Source organism: Thermochaetoides thermophila (genome assembly GCF_000221225.1).
Source record: "Thermochaetoides thermophila DSM 1495 unplaced genomic scaffold scf7180000011823, whole genome shotgun sequence".
Classification (NCBI taxonomy): Eukaryota; Fungi; Ascomycota; class Sordariomycetes; order Sordariales; family Chaetomiaceae; genus Thermochaetoides; species Thermochaetoides thermophila.
The window spans coordinates 545,749-560,044 of record NW_006383039.1 but is presented as its reverse complement, the minus strand read 5'-3'; the positions used below and the strand labels follow the sequence as shown (position 1 = coordinate 560,044).

General features: G+C 50.5%; 5 protein-coding genes across 5 annotated transcripts; 2 read left to right on the top strand and 3 right to left on the bottom strand.

The window, feature by feature from the left end:
• Positions 1-4,275: 4,275 nt before the first annotated feature.
• CTHT_0074250 (uncharacterized protein) lies at positions 4,276-5,886 on the bottom strand (the record flags this gene model as incomplete). Its single annotated transcript, XM_006697615.1, has 1 exon — positions 4,276-5,886. The coding sequence occupies one exon, from the start codon at positions 5,884-5,886 to the stop codon at positions 4,276-4,278; it is 1,611 nt and encodes a 536-aa protein (XP_006697678.1).
• Positions 5,887-7,738: 1,852 nt separating this feature from the next.
• CTHT_0074240 (uncharacterized protein) lies at positions 7,739-8,106 on the top strand (the record flags this gene model as incomplete). The annotated part of the gene is made up of 2 exons (XM_006697614.1): positions 7,739-7,778; positions 7,853-8,106. 2 exons carry the CDS (start codon positions 7,739-7,741, stop codon positions 8,104-8,106), a joined length of 294 nt encoding a protein of 97 aa, XP_006697677.1.
• A 697-nt stretch (positions 8,107-8,803) lies between these two features.
• On the top strand, positions 8,804-10,502 carry CTHT_0074230 (uncharacterized protein; the record flags this gene model as incomplete). Its single annotated transcript, XM_006697613.1, has 2 exons — positions 8,804-8,987; positions 9,100-10,502. 2 exons carry the CDS (start codon positions 8,804-8,806, stop codon positions 10,500-10,502), a joined length of 1,587 nt encoding a protein of 528 aa, XP_006697676.1.
• Positions 10,503-10,620: 118 nt separating this feature from the next.
• CTHT_0074220 (uncharacterized protein) lies at positions 10,621-11,751 on the bottom strand (the record flags this gene model as incomplete). The annotated part of the gene is made up of 1 exon (XM_006697612.1): positions 10,621-11,751. The coding sequence occupies one exon, from the start codon at positions 11,749-11,751 to the stop codon at positions 10,621-10,623; it is 1,131 nt and encodes a 376-aa protein (XP_006697675.1).
• Positions 11,752-12,657: 906 nt separating this feature from the next.
• On the bottom strand, positions 12,658-13,735 carry CTHT_0074210 (oxidoreductase-like protein; the record flags this gene model as incomplete). Its single annotated transcript, XM_006697611.1, has 4 exons — positions 12,658-12,961; positions 13,045-13,410; positions 13,484-13,603; positions 13,662-13,735. The coding sequence occupies 4 exons, from the start codon at positions 13,733-13,735 to the stop codon at positions 12,658-12,660; spliced, it is 864 nt and encodes a 287-aa protein (XP_006697674.1).
• Positions 13,736-14,296: the final 561 nt, after the last annotated feature.

Here is a 14,296-nt window from a genome sequence, read left to right as displayed (position 1 = left end):
CGAAAGCCTCTTGAGACATGCCATACTATATACCATCACTTCCCTCTTTTGGCCCAGTCTCTTAACCTTGTCATGCACATGTACCTATCACGTTGCATTCAAGCACGTGAAGAGGGTGATGTGGTCTGTCCAATCAATGTTGATGACATTCCTGAGCCCGAGAGACCGAGACAACACACGCTGTCTCTCCCATCCGGCGGTTGTGATAATGACGCTCATGTGTGTAGTGCAGTTGAACCTGTCGATCCTAGTTTATTTTATCCACAACCTCGGACAGTTCACGTCAACAAGAAAACCGAGAAAATATCCCCATTCCCTCTCGCACAGCACCATCTCTTAGCAAGCACCCCCTCCGTCGACCAGAAGTGAACGCTACTGACTGCCAGTGGCTGCCCCACTTTCTTTAACAGGACGACATGCCAGTGACAGGGGAGGTAAGGATGCTGTGGCTGACTCACTGGATCACTGCCCTGGGGTTATAGCTGAGTTAGGCAGCCCTTCCCGGTCGGGTGTCGGCATCTTTTGTCTCTGTCAAACCCATTACACACCCTGCTCATGTTCCGACCAACCAACCAACTCGGTCCCCCGGGCACCACCCGGATGGTCTTGTCGGCGATCCCCCGGCGTAATGGCGCTCGGATCAAGATTTGATCGCCAATGGCACTTCACAGGATCCGGGGTACCGGGACCGGACAGGAAAGTTGAGATTTCCGTGTTGATGGGATGGGGGTTCGGGACTACAACTTGGTTGTCTAGATAACACGGTCTTGACAGCTTCTCTACTAGTATTTACTTGTATTTTATCAACAAATGTCTGACACATGACAGCTCTCTTTGTTACCAAGTAGCCTGGCGATATGCATGTCGGATATGTCCCCTCATACATACATACAGCCCCATACAACCCGCAGTTGAGGCTTAAAGAGCCACTGTCTCTCCAAACCCCGAAACTTCATGGACTTCTAGCCCCCGCGCAGAAATTAATCCTCCCAATGACGTACTTCTTAGCCCTTCCGCCCTCATCCTTTCTGGCCCTTCAGCTATGCTAAAGCAAAGCCATCGCTGTTGAGGCTTGAACACCCTCAAGGTATCCGATAATCCCGGGTAGAGTTGGGGTGAGTTACCTTGTTAGGTCCCAAGCGGATGATCTGCACACCAAAATTCCAATCTCTGTCAGCGAGGTCCCCGAGCGAGATGGGGGAGCTGGGTGCCCCTTTACAATTCGCACTACCGATTCAACCAACGGCTGTCAGCCAACTTGTCGGCGGGTAGCAGGGCTTCCGTTGTAGGTTCTCCGGGCGGCTGAGGAGATTCTTTTTTGGCGTGACGGATGGGCTGTTGCAGGCTTGTGGGAAACGGAAGGGATCGGACCTGTCGGAAAAGCAAGATGAGTCGCCGAACCAGATGATGGAGATGGGATGATGAAGGAACGGGAATGCAAGGCTGATGCCGGTGCATAAGTTGGTTCCGACTCGTGCAGAAGGAGTTCGGTATCGCTTTATGGGTGGGATTCAAGGATAGGCGAGAGTGAATTCTAAGTCATGAGACCCACTCGGGGGAAATTCCATCGTGTCTAATGAAATGATAGTAAAGGGATGCATCCAGATAGCTTCTTGTTGAGCTGTCAGATAGAGCATATGGAATAGAGTAAGGTTGCGGTGTGTTGGCGGACTAAAAGGTTGTCAGCAATATGCGCCAAGATGCTGGTGATGTTGCACAACACCTGGTGGGCGGATTGGGACTTTCACCGCTCTAAGACTCAATAGTTGTCAGAATCGAAGACAAATTTTCGAGGTCCATGACATTGAAGGGGTCTACGTATTTGGAGTAAGGACAGCGTAATAGTCTAGAACGTTTCATTAATTAGCCAGAATAATATGTTCAAGCAGAATGGGTACCTGTATTTACATAGCTCACCAACCCTGATATCCCTAACATGAGTAAATATATTCGTAACTAACCCTAGTTAACAGATTGGAAGCCAGCGTTGATTTGGGGCATGGTGATGATAACCAGGATCTTCAAAGTTCTCGAAGCATACCAATATGTCTTGCATAATGCAGCCAGCTGAACTCTTCATGCGAGGCTCTAGATGACAACTATTTGTGGCTGGCTGTTGAATATTCACCCGCCTAGTCACTGAGGCACGAGACTCTCCCAGTTTACTTCTTCAAAGCCATAAGCAAAAGAAGTTGAAGAATAACTGAAGACTGTTGAGCTTGGAATGCATAATGCTAGTTATTACACGAACAGTGTTTATAGATACCAGCATCCAAACACCAAGAACGCTATAAACTAGGAGACAGAATTAATTGTACTCTAGCTAACCATAGTGGTGATGGCAGTGCAATGTACCTCTAGTCGCATCTTAATTCCATCTCATCAAATCACTTGCGCTATGTTTCAGCATTGTAATTGCAAGCCTGCTCAGAACCTGGTGGCTTTGTCGATGCTATCCTGGACTTAAGTCGATGATTTCATCATGATCACATCGGGTTTTTGGGGACTGTATGAAAAAAGAAAAAACAGGCTAGCAACAGTGGTTCCAGACAGAGATTTATTTATTTATTTATTTATTCTATTTTTTTGACCGGGTTCACCCCCGAGGGTGCTGGGTCGTGCTCACGACGCCGGCGGGCAAAAGCTACCTGAGTTGGACTAAATACAGGTAACTCCGGGAAAAAGCTGCATAGGGTAAAACCAGCGTGTGTTAGAAAAAATGCAGTGTACTAGTACAGGGGGAAGGTTCTTGAAACCGGCCGGCCCCAAGTATGTACCTCGTTGGGACCTGCTCCGGGTCATTAGGCTCGGAGTCTAGATGATCAGCACCTTGGGCTTGGGGCGGTCTTGCGAGAGGGGAGCGAGGAAGGCGCGGTAACGGGATAGGGTGCCTTGTGAAAGCGTCCCAGGTTTACCCCCAGAGTTTGGCCTGGAAGGCCCTGGACTTGAACAGCTGGAAGGAAGACCAAAAAACAGAGCTTTTCTACACAGCCATGTCATCTACCCTGAGGGATGAACGTGGCTGTGCTGTCTCCGTACACTTCAACAAGAGGCACTCTTTGCTTAGGTTCAAATTCCCAGACATCGTATGACCTCCTGTACTCCATCGTGTTCACTCGTGTACGCATCAAACGCTCATTTCCTGTCCCAAGAAGGGAACTTAGGTTCTTCCCTATTCCAACTCAACCCACCAGGCCATGCTAGCCGACATGACAACCTCTGTGTTAATCTCACCGTCCTGGAACTGGCAGTTTTCACCTCGGTGTAGGCTCGTAACGAACACTTGCAACACCTCTCTGGACGATTGGTCAGTGTCCTGGTTCCAGAGCGGCCTGATATGCTGGGGTCCTGCGTATGGACTGTGCCAAATTCTAGCCAAAAGGAGAAGAGGGTGAGAATAGCACTTCCTCAAACGGTACGGCTATTGAGTAGTAGACAGTAACGCTATCTGTGCCTGGTTACAGCTAACCGAATAGCTCCTGCCTGATAACTGTTCCCCTTCAGTAATTGCGCTACAACCCAGATTAGGGAAGTTGATGTTCCATCCGACTCGGATGTCACCGGCTTTTTAAACCCCTCTCCTCAACAAAGTCTAGGCCCTCTCTTTTTTTTAGATGTTCTCATGTTTCTCCAAGTCAAAAAGACGCAAGGTACTTGACTAACATGGGGATACAAAGGCAGGGACAGCCTGGTACAGGATCGGGAACCTGCCTGAAAGTGGGAATGATGCCGCCTAGAGATCCGTCTTGGCTCCTATGAAAGGGAAATAAGGCTTTATTTTGTACGAGAGAGACGATTGTCTTAGAAATGGCTCTTTCTGGAAGCGGATGTGTGCATACTAGGCAGCTTTCTAGCGTTAAGATGGTTAAGGGAGATGGACACAAGTGTCACAAAGACCTGGCCGCGGAGTAAACGCTAACTAAACGTTGGTGCAGAGTTACGTAGCTGTGATTATCTTGATATTATGATTTGTATGGCAGATAACATAATCTGACGGCCGTGAAGTAATGCAACCAGCCTGGTTGCAGGTAAAGTCAATCGCCAGCCAGCCTCGGGCTGCAGATGGACTGGCAACAGACAGTTTCGAATTGTCTCATCACCCCAGAGTCAGTGATGCAAAGCCGACGTGAAGGAGTCCTCCCCGATATTAGGCCATGACATCACTTTGCTTACAGTCCAAGGCGTAAGAGAACCGAACAGGATGTCAACGATGTTCTCAAAGGACGCCAGCTTTTGGAACTGTGCAAATACCTTCAGCAAATGGGTTGCTGTAACTCAGAACTTACGCTTCTTCTTCACCGGCCCAGCAGTAGCCTTCTTCTTCAGGTTCTTCTCGAGCTCAGCCCGCTTCCTATCAGCCCGCTCCTGAGACGTCTCCCTCGGCCGCTCTTCTCCCCTGTTCTCTGCTACAGGGTCTTTACTCCTGCCTCTGTCATCATCACTAGTGCTTGCACCCCTATCCTCTGACGTAGGACTGGCAGCTTTCTTTCCGATGACGCCCAACTTATGACGCTTGGGAGCAGGGCTGGCTTGCGGAGCAGAGGCTGTTAGAGTAGGAGAGCGTCTCGGCTCGGGAGCTGGGGTTGGCTTGGGTTTCCCGCCTATTTGGCCTAGCATCCCGCGCCTAGGTTGAGGCCTTGGTGGTGACTTCGGGGGAGAAGTGTCCATGGCATCATTATCTGGTTCAGACGCTGTGCCAGAGTCGGTTTCTGAGTCACCACCTATGGCCATGGTCTTGGATGATGTACTCTTCTGAGACTCGGCTGGTGGTGGAGGTGAGGGGGATGGAGGTTTCTTCCCGCCAATTGGCCCAAGACGGTCCCTTGACGGTGTAAGGGCCTTTGCGGAACGTGGCGGCTCACTTGTCTCATCATCTCCGCTGGAGGCAGTCTCGTCATCGTCAGCGGTCGTCGGCCGAGCTAAACTGACTCGTTTTCGGGACGGGGGTTCTTGCGTTTGATCCCGCCGTGATGGCGTTGTGTGCACCTGAAAGTCATCGTCCTTGTCCTTCGGAGGAGTTGGCTCTCGTTGAAGTGGAGGAGCCGTTGTCTGTTGTTGCTGTTCAAGCTTGGAAAGGGTTATGCGTCTACCTCTGCTGAACTTCGTCCACCAGTCGTTGAGAACCAAGGACGCTTCCAAGTCCATATTAGACTTGTATTGTAGCCCTTTGGTTCCGAACACGGAGCGTAGCAGAGAGGAGACGTCTCCAGGCCCGGACTCAGACTGAGATTGTGAAGCCTTTTCCCTGAACTCAGCCTCATTGAACCGAACAAGTCCTCCAACCTTGCTTTCAGCAACAGAACGAGAAACTCTGCGTTTCCCTGACAAAGCATAGAATACATGTTCCAGCCCAATGCCTGCGGCTTCAAGCTTGTCGACTAGACGATTGATTACAACATCTTTCTCGTGAATGAGCGAGCATAGTTGGTCAATCTCCCTGGCATGAGATTCTTGGGCCTGAATCAGGGGCAACACCAACTCCGACGCTAGCGTTGACTGTGGGCATTTTTTCAGGACCATTGGCCACTTGAAGGGCTCCAAAGGCCTGGGGAGAACACAAATAATCTCAATCTCAAGTGAGTCATCAGCTCCCCTGGTCAAGGTCATGGAGATATTGGGGTGGTCCTTGTCGTTCGCATCGAAGGCTGCGCCGATAAGTTCGAGCAGCTTGCGGAACTGGTCAGGGCCATCGCAAGGATCGATGCTTGATCCTGTGGTGTAAGCTCGCCCTATGATATGCCTACGTTCTAGGCTCTCAACCCACACATTGGCGAGGTCGGTGACATGGATGCTGTAAGAATCATGCCCAAAGGTCGTTGACACAAGGAGGGCTGGAATGCCGGGGGCGGTGGCGGGTAGCTGCCTCCAGAGGGGCTGAGCAATCATGGCGGTTAAAGCTCTAACTGATGGAAGGGAAGAAGGTCAAGGGTATGTCCTTCGCTGTCGACAATGATTTCGGGGATCGCTTTCAGCTGACCAATATCAAGGATTATCTTCGAATTCGAGGCTGCCAATGAGAGCAGCATTACAGCAAGAGCTGAGATAACCGGCTTGATGTCTCTAAATCGAGCAGAAAAACTGCTGAGCAGCGATGTTGCTGTCAAGGCCTGCTGTGTGACCCTATGTTGCGGAAGCTTGGCGTCTAGAACTGGGGGATTCCTTGGTAAAACTTGGGGGTCTGTGTTGATAGGGGGACCACAGAGTCCAGCCTGACGATTTAAACTCTCACAACTGGGAAACGTCAGAATTTTGGGCTGAATCGCGACTTCCTTTCAATGAAGTCAGGTCTCCATAGCTTAAGACCAAGAAGCTCTTTGGTGAGGTGAGGCTGCTTTGCCTTGTGGGGCTGCTGCCTTGTCGTCAGAAGGAACCAAAAGTGGGCCTTCTTGGCATGAAGGACCTTTGCCAGCGGAAAATTGAAAGTCGTAGGGGGCTGTGGATCTGATCAAGAGGCCAAGTTCACTGATCACAACAATTTCTCCAGCATCGCTTGAAAAAGAACCTTGTGGCTATGTGAGCGTTGATTGTTTGGTAGCATCTCCTTATTTTTTTAATCGACTTTTCGAATAATTAACTCCAGAATATATTCACTTTGCCCTGGGGGAACTTGTTTGAAAACTATGAAGTTGTCAAGGAGAGGGGCGAGGGTTAAGAGTGACGCATCCTGCCTCGAACATTTGAAGCCTAGCGCCGAGCGTTTCCTTCTCACCAAAAAGCCCCAAACCTTTTTTTTCAGCTTGTGTAAAACATCGGAGAAATCGTCCCTGTATTCTATACTTTGGCCATCTCGACCATGAAAACTCCCATGGCTGGGCTTCGCACTGGTTACCCTAATTTTAGGGATGTTCGTTGATAAGAGATTGATGAGATAGCTGATAAGATCGCCGTCTTGAATCAAGGTCAAGCCTCCGCCATCATGCACACCGAAGCCAGCAAAGCCTCTGGAGGTGCTCGATAGCGCGGTTACAGCCTTGAAAGACGCAAGTTCAATCACGCAAAGCCTCAAGATTTGACCAAAATTGTGTTGATAAGGGCCGTCCACAGAGCATGCTCTTTGACCAAAAGCGGCAGAGAGCCCCTGCGTTGCCGGTCTCTCGCCTCGAGCTTAGCAACAGGTCTGATGGTGATTGGACCGTACAATTCTTCAGCGCAGAGACTTGCATGCTAGCGAGTGCGTGGCGTGGTCCAATGACCCCCCGGAAAGGAGGCGCGGTCATTGAGTTCTTTGTTGTTCACTGACCCCCGCCCCCCGCCCTGCAACAGGCCCCTGTCGCTTTCGGGCAATTGTTTGGGGATCCGACTGGATGGCCCGCACGTGTGGTGAGCTGGGGACGATGACTGCAAGTCAGTCCTTCCAATTTCAATCAACTCGGCTCGAACTGCATCAAACGACCAGGTGAAGAAGATTCCGGGAGTGTAGGTCCTGAGACTGGAGGCCATCAAGAAGATCAATTCGCCAAGGTTGACTTTAATGTGAAGTTACCTACTTCTCAAGTTCTCTAGACATGTCAAGTTTACAACACTGAGCACCAACATAGTTGCAGCTCGTCCTATATGTCCAACTCCTGTTAAATGCTGATCATCCTGTTTTCGCAGCCTCTTCTCCTCCCGTGCTCCCCTCGCAAGCTTGTAAGCACAACGTTGTACCAGACACACCCACTCATGTTATCAGGGGATTTGGTCCGTTGAGTACCATCTTGGATTAAGTTTACTCTGCTGAATTCCGAGATCTTGCACTATGGATGGTCTGGGAGTCAACTTCAAGAAAGCCGTTGAGGGTACACAAACGGGTGAACTACCCACGACACCGAGTCAGAATGCCATCACCTTCCGTAACCCCTGGAGTCCTGAGGGCAAGCCAGTATCAACCGCGTTGCTAGCCCCATCGTCACCTCCTCCGCCGTGGAGTCCGCTATCTTCTGCACCATCGACCTCAATTTCCTCTACGTCGTCGGGTGGTTCGGTTTTCTTTACTCCAACGTCACCATGGAACCGTCCGTCATCATCATCATCTTCATCATCCTCGTCGATTTCAAGCCTGGGACTCGGCTTGTCATCAAGTCCGCACGGCTCAGCAGAATTATTTCCTTCACCGCCACCGTATAATGCCCAGGTAGTACCGTTTGATCATAAGAAAATTGGTGATATTGAACGTTGCGATACGCATTATGATGAGGTCAAGCGCGCTTGGGCTTCGGCAGCGATGTCCATTCGGAAGTCGAGCAAAGACCTGAAACTGGATGTTGCCGCTATCCTTAAGGATACCACACCTCACGACTTGGCTGAATTAGCTTTGGAGCTGTTGCACAACTCTGTTCATGAATCCAAAAGCAGTAAAGCGATTAAGTTTCTCGAAACGTTGCAATATTTTATGGCGTATTTGACGTCCTTTCTCAGGCCGACTGCTCGCATTTGGCCGTGATTTGGGGAGGAATCAAGCTGATGATGATGGTAGGTCACCGGGGTTCATTGTAAAATCGCATTGCTGACGTTGACAGATGGTGAAAAACCAAAAGGATTTGCTAGACAAAGTCACTGATATGTTGATTGAGATCGGACTGGCTCTTTCTCGGGTGGAACGCCTAGTCAAACTCCATCCGACCCCGAAGATGCTCCAACTGACCTCCTCGCTTTACACAGTCGTTGTCAATCTTTTGAAGGACGTGAACGAAAAATTCCAGCGAAGCCCCATCCGTAAGGAGTTGCGCTCCCTTGCCACTTTTGCAAAGATTGCAGCTGACGTCAATTAGGTCGAAGAATCGAGGCATGGGTAAGGCCGTATCCAACATGGTTTGGCGCAACCATGGAGCAGGTCAAGACACTGGTGGACAAGATTGAAAAAGAAGCCGGAGTTGAGAGAGATATACGCGATCACCACTTCCAACAATCCCAATACAGCGTGCAACACAATTTCTTCAAGGCCCTCATTGCGCAGAATCGTGTGGAATGTGGACTCAACCGTAACCAGCTGGAATTACAACTGAACAGTAAGCTCCATTCCCTGCATTTGAGGACGACACCTGTTAAAACAAAGGCAAGATATGCCTGAAGGCTCGCCGCACCGTCTTTTCCTCGATATCAAAAACATCCTTTTCAAAGGCTTCGAAGACCAAGCATACTATTATGAGAACCTTGCCGCCACATACAGAGTCACTTCTCAAGCTTGGGAACCGTGGTTTCTGGTCGAGCAGCGCCACCTGCCATCTACCATCCCTCAACCTTCCTCGTCTCCCTCAACTTTGTCATATAAAGTGACTGGCGGGGCACGTCTAAGCCAGGGCCTTTGCGACGCGCCAGACTACCAACATGCTTTGCAATGGTCAGCCCAGCAGCGTCGATTAGCACCAGATATCCCCTCAGCATATTTGGTTTGGGCACCAGGCATGACAGTCCACACCGCACTGTCAAGTCTGATCTTTCAGATCTTGCAGCAAAGGCCAACCGCTCTATTCCAGTTTAACATGACTCCCCAAGCATTCCTCCGCGGCAGACAGTCAGTCACTGTCCTCTGGGATATGCTCAAATTCTTAATGGCTTCTCTCGGCGGGTGTCTTCTGTACCTGCTAATTGGCTCCGTTGGAGAGGATGAGTTTTCCATCGTGGAGTGCTTCTACAACGCTGTCAAGAACTGGAAGGATGCGCCCCCGATTTATGTTACTATAATTCATCCGTATCATGAGCGTTTTGTGGGGCTGAAGGAGGCGACGGATCTCGATGGGCTGTATGATGTTCACCCGTCACTGACGACCACAGATGCCCTGCATCATGTTCTCATGGTTGAGCTTGGGATTCACCAGGTTTCGGAGACCATTGAGCAGCTTCTGTGGGATGCGGTTTGGAGAGAGACGAGGTATGCTTCTATTGGGGTCTGTTTGGGAAAGGTGGTTGATCACATCACCGCCGTTGCGGAGCAGCTTGGTAGGGAAGAGTTTAAGGGCGATGAGGACACCATGAGCTTTTGGATGGCTGGTGTCAGGTCGTGGCTTGAGAACCCTGGTGCGGCGGACGGTTTACGCGAGCAGGTGCAGCGGCATCTAAACATCGTGGATCTAAACTTGCCTGAGAAGGTGAAGGAGAACTTGAGCCGACATGTCAAGCGGTTGGCGCTGAAAGTCGACAGTCAGGAAAGGAAGATGGTCGCGTCGCATAACATGACCGATCCACAACGCCATCATGTTTGGGATACCATGAGAGAAGCCATGTCCCCGGCTTTGGAGGTGATGTTTTGGGGGGCGATCCAGGAACTCGTTGAGCAGGCGTTAGAGGCTTACTGCTTAAGCCCTGCACAAAGCCAACTTCAAGCGGGTAGGGTCGTGCATAAGATCCTGGAAGCCAAGTTTGGTTTGATGAGCAATTGGCGCAAAACAATGACACAGGAGGGGGAGTCGGTGATTGAGGGTATTGAGACGGCTATCATGATTGGATTCGAGCTGACAGTTAAGGCTCTGACTGAACCGAGGAGGGAAAGTGAGGGTCAGATTGCACCAGATGATAAAAGGTAGTGTGTATTATATAGTGTTGCTGTGTTTTAAAGCGAGATACCCGAGTAATGGTAGTTCCTGTCGTAATTGTTTGCCTAACAAGATCTTCATGATTCCATCACCATGCAAGACCTACCCTTTAGCACCAACCATAGTACTCATTGTGATGCCAAACAACCTCCCTGTTCTCTCCGTTCTGCCACCTCAGACTCGGAATCGATCCGTCCTCCCTCTCCTCGAAAACAAGCGATACCTTCGGGCCAAGCTCCCTCCAAATCTCCGTCGCAGCAACGCTCACCTCCTCGCTCGGCTCCCAAACCAGCACCTTGGGCACATCCCAATCCCTTGCCTCAGCCATGGCAGCAAGCAAAAGTCTTTTCACCGCTTTCTTTTTCTCCTCAGCTGAATGACGTGACACGATCCGCAAAATCTTGAGCTTTTTCTCGCGCAAATCATGGTCCCACGCGATCCAAGCCAGCCCATCCTCTGTGCGCGCACCGCGCCACTGCACCTCACGGTTACGCAGAATGGGACAAACGTATCCGTCACGAGCAAAGTGCCATGAGAATTGAGCTGGGGTTGGCAAGAAAACGATGTGTGTCTTGCCATCGGGGGCAGCCGCCAGTCTGGAGAACTCTTCCTCCACGGCTTTGACGTCGTCTTCGCACAGTTTGCGAACCTGATCTTCGTTGAGCAGTTCAACCCCTTCAGGGACAGGAAACGCCGTAGCGTCGCCCTCAATACCAGCCAATAACTGTGGTGTGCGGAAATCTTTCCACCCCAACCGCGTATAGAAAACCCTCCCAATATCACTATACAACACCCCACACTCATCCCCCCGTTTATCCACCTCCTCCTGCACCCTTTTCAACAAATAACTCGCCATCCCCTGGTTCCGGAACCTCGGATTCGTAAACACACTCGCAATGGCATACCCATTTCCCACCTTCGATCCATTCGTCCCCGGACCCGCGATAACAAGCCTTTTACTTGTCACCTCGCACGCGGAGATAATCAGCTCCGGATCATCACGGTGGTGTAAGATGTAGTAGAGGGTGCCGCCGTTGGCGGAAAGCTCGGTTTCGGAGAGGGTCTGTTCGCGGCCGACATACTGGTCTAGGGTGAGAGGGGAGGCCCAGGAAGCGCCGTTGAGTCTCCAGGAGAGGATACGTTGATGCGGGGTGGCGATGGTGAAAGTTACGAGGGAGGGGTTGATGGGTTCTATGGGAGGGAGGGTTGTTTCTTGTGGTTGGTCGGAGGAGGGGCTCATGTTTGAGGTCTAAGCGGGGTTGTGAGTTGGTTTTGGGGTAGAGTTGGAATGTTTGGGTCCTCAACTCTGATGATGGTCTTTTTGTTGGGAGTCAAAAGGAAGAGGGGTCTTGATCTCCGGTAAGGCTATAACGGAAGATATTAGTGCTATCACAAGAAGTTCGTCAAGGAGGGCTCGATGAGTGACCGAGATCTAAAAGGAGGGGTTTCGGATATCTTAGCAGATTTGGGACGAACATCGCGACCATGCAGGCACTAAGATTGGCTCATGGGAAATGTGTTACAGCGGATGGACGGCGAACTGCAGGCTGATCGATAGGTACCTTTCAGCTTGACCGGCATCTCTCACAGGGAATCTTGTGCTTCAAGCTGCAGCTTATGTTGTTCAGGAGCCCTGCCCGCTGTGACGGGTATATTCCCCGCTGATAGCTGGGAAACGGGGCGCTCTAGCGAGGGCTAGGCGACCAATCAGAAACTGGAAATGGGCCTCGAACAGGGGCCCTACAGGGCGAAGTTAAAGGCAGGCTCGATTTTAGCTTCCTGTTTCTTCCACCGACCACCTCATCGCCATCTTGTTCCTGGTTAACTTCAAATTACATGTTGTTCTCTGCTGAGTACAAGCCTTTTTCTAGATCTTGTGAACCCTTAGATATCATTCCCTAATTCGGTCTTTTTATTTCCATCAATTCCGGAGTTAACCTCTAGGGTTTCTCCATCAAAACCCCTTTGTACTTTCCAAGCGCCAACAGACATAACCTCAACCTTGTAGTGTCATCTAGTTTAAGCAAAGGCTTGCTGCATCAACCTCTGTCAAAAATTTTGAGACGGTGCAACTTCTTTTCTCTAGGAATCATATTGAATCCTAGCCTCAAGTCCCCTGACGCTTATCCCGGGCTAAAACGACCCTTTAATCACCCAACGGATAAGCATGTAATATCTGCCCAAAGTACAACTCCGAGTCCTTACTCGCCAAAAATACAAAACTTGGCGCAATTTCACTTGGCTGTCCAATCCTCCCAATACGCGACTTGCCGCCAAAACCCTCCATCTGCTCTGCCGGCCGTGATGCTGGCTGCAGCGGCGTGTGTACCGGCCCTGGCGCGACCGCGTTGACTCGGATACCCTTTGGCATGAGCTGCACCGCCAGCGCCCTTGTGAACGCAACGATGGCGCCTTTAGTGGCCGCGTAGTCGACCATGGCGCCTGTGCCCCTGAAAGCAACGGTCGAGGTTGTGTTTATGATACTGACCAGTCAGCTCAACCCTCCTGAAGCCTGAAGTCAGGGAAAACTTACGACCCTCCCCTCTCCATATGCGGCAGCGCATACTTCGTCAAAGCAAACATGCTCAAAATATTTGTCTTGAACGTCCCTTCTACCGTCCCCATATCTATCTTCGCAAAATCGTCGCACATGACCTGTCTAGCGGCGTTGTTGACCAGGACATGGATAACCCCGTACTTGTCGACGTGCTTCTTGACGACATCTTCACAATGTTTGTAGTCTGTTAAGTCCCCTGGAATTAGAAGGCATTGGTGGCCTTCAGCTTCGACCATTCTGCCGGTGTCTTCGGCGTCGGGTTGCTCGTCGGGGAGATAGGCGATTGTTATGTCGGCGCCTTCGCGTGCAAAGAGAACGGCTACTGCGCGGCCTATGCCAGAGCTGAGACGGAGCACGGTGTTAATAAGGGACTGATGGGGTTATGTCTCGACATGATGGGTAGATAGGGGCTTACTCTCCGCCTGTGATGAGAGCTTTGCAGCCTTTGAGCTTGCCTGCTGCGAGGTATTCGTATGCTTGGCCTTTGCCTTCTAGCTTTGTTGATTCGCTGGAGGGTTCCATCTTTTTCTCAAGACTGGGAGAAAGTCAGCAATTTTTGGCTTTTAGAACCTGGACACAGAGCGATAACCCACCCAGGTAGGTCTTGAGCCTGGGACTTCTGGGGCACAGGCTTCATCGTGCCCTCTTCAAACTTGGATTCGGACATGGTTATTGCTCTTGACTGCTCACAGTATATAATTCGTTGGTTGAAGAAGGCTTCAAAAAGCTTAGAGTTTATGAACGCTCATCAACCTGATGTATTCAGCCAAGGGGTCAGATATCCTGTCTCTTATACCCGAGCCCTGACTTATACCAGCAGTTCATTGCAGGTGGTGACGCAATTTACTGACCTTTTGCTCTGGGCTTCATCTTGGGACAATCAATGACGTCAACCTAGCCCTTTTTGGCAACCTGAACGTCCCATATGAAACCCCTGGCCGGCTTCATGGACATGGAGAGTTGCCATCATCTTTTCAGTGCTAAGTCTGGAAAGCATTGTTGCCGGATGCCTTCCGACTTACGTGGCATATTATTGTGGCATTTAACGTCAAAGTTCATGAAAACCCATTTTTTAGTTGTCAGCGCTCATAGTCCCTGAAGGACTACTCGGTAAGTAAGCAGAGATATCACTATACTTACCAGTGAATGAGTCTACACCGAGAGAAGTCCAAAAAGGTTCAATCTCGCAACATACAGTAGCAGCAGCAGCAGCCGGCGGTTGACCCAG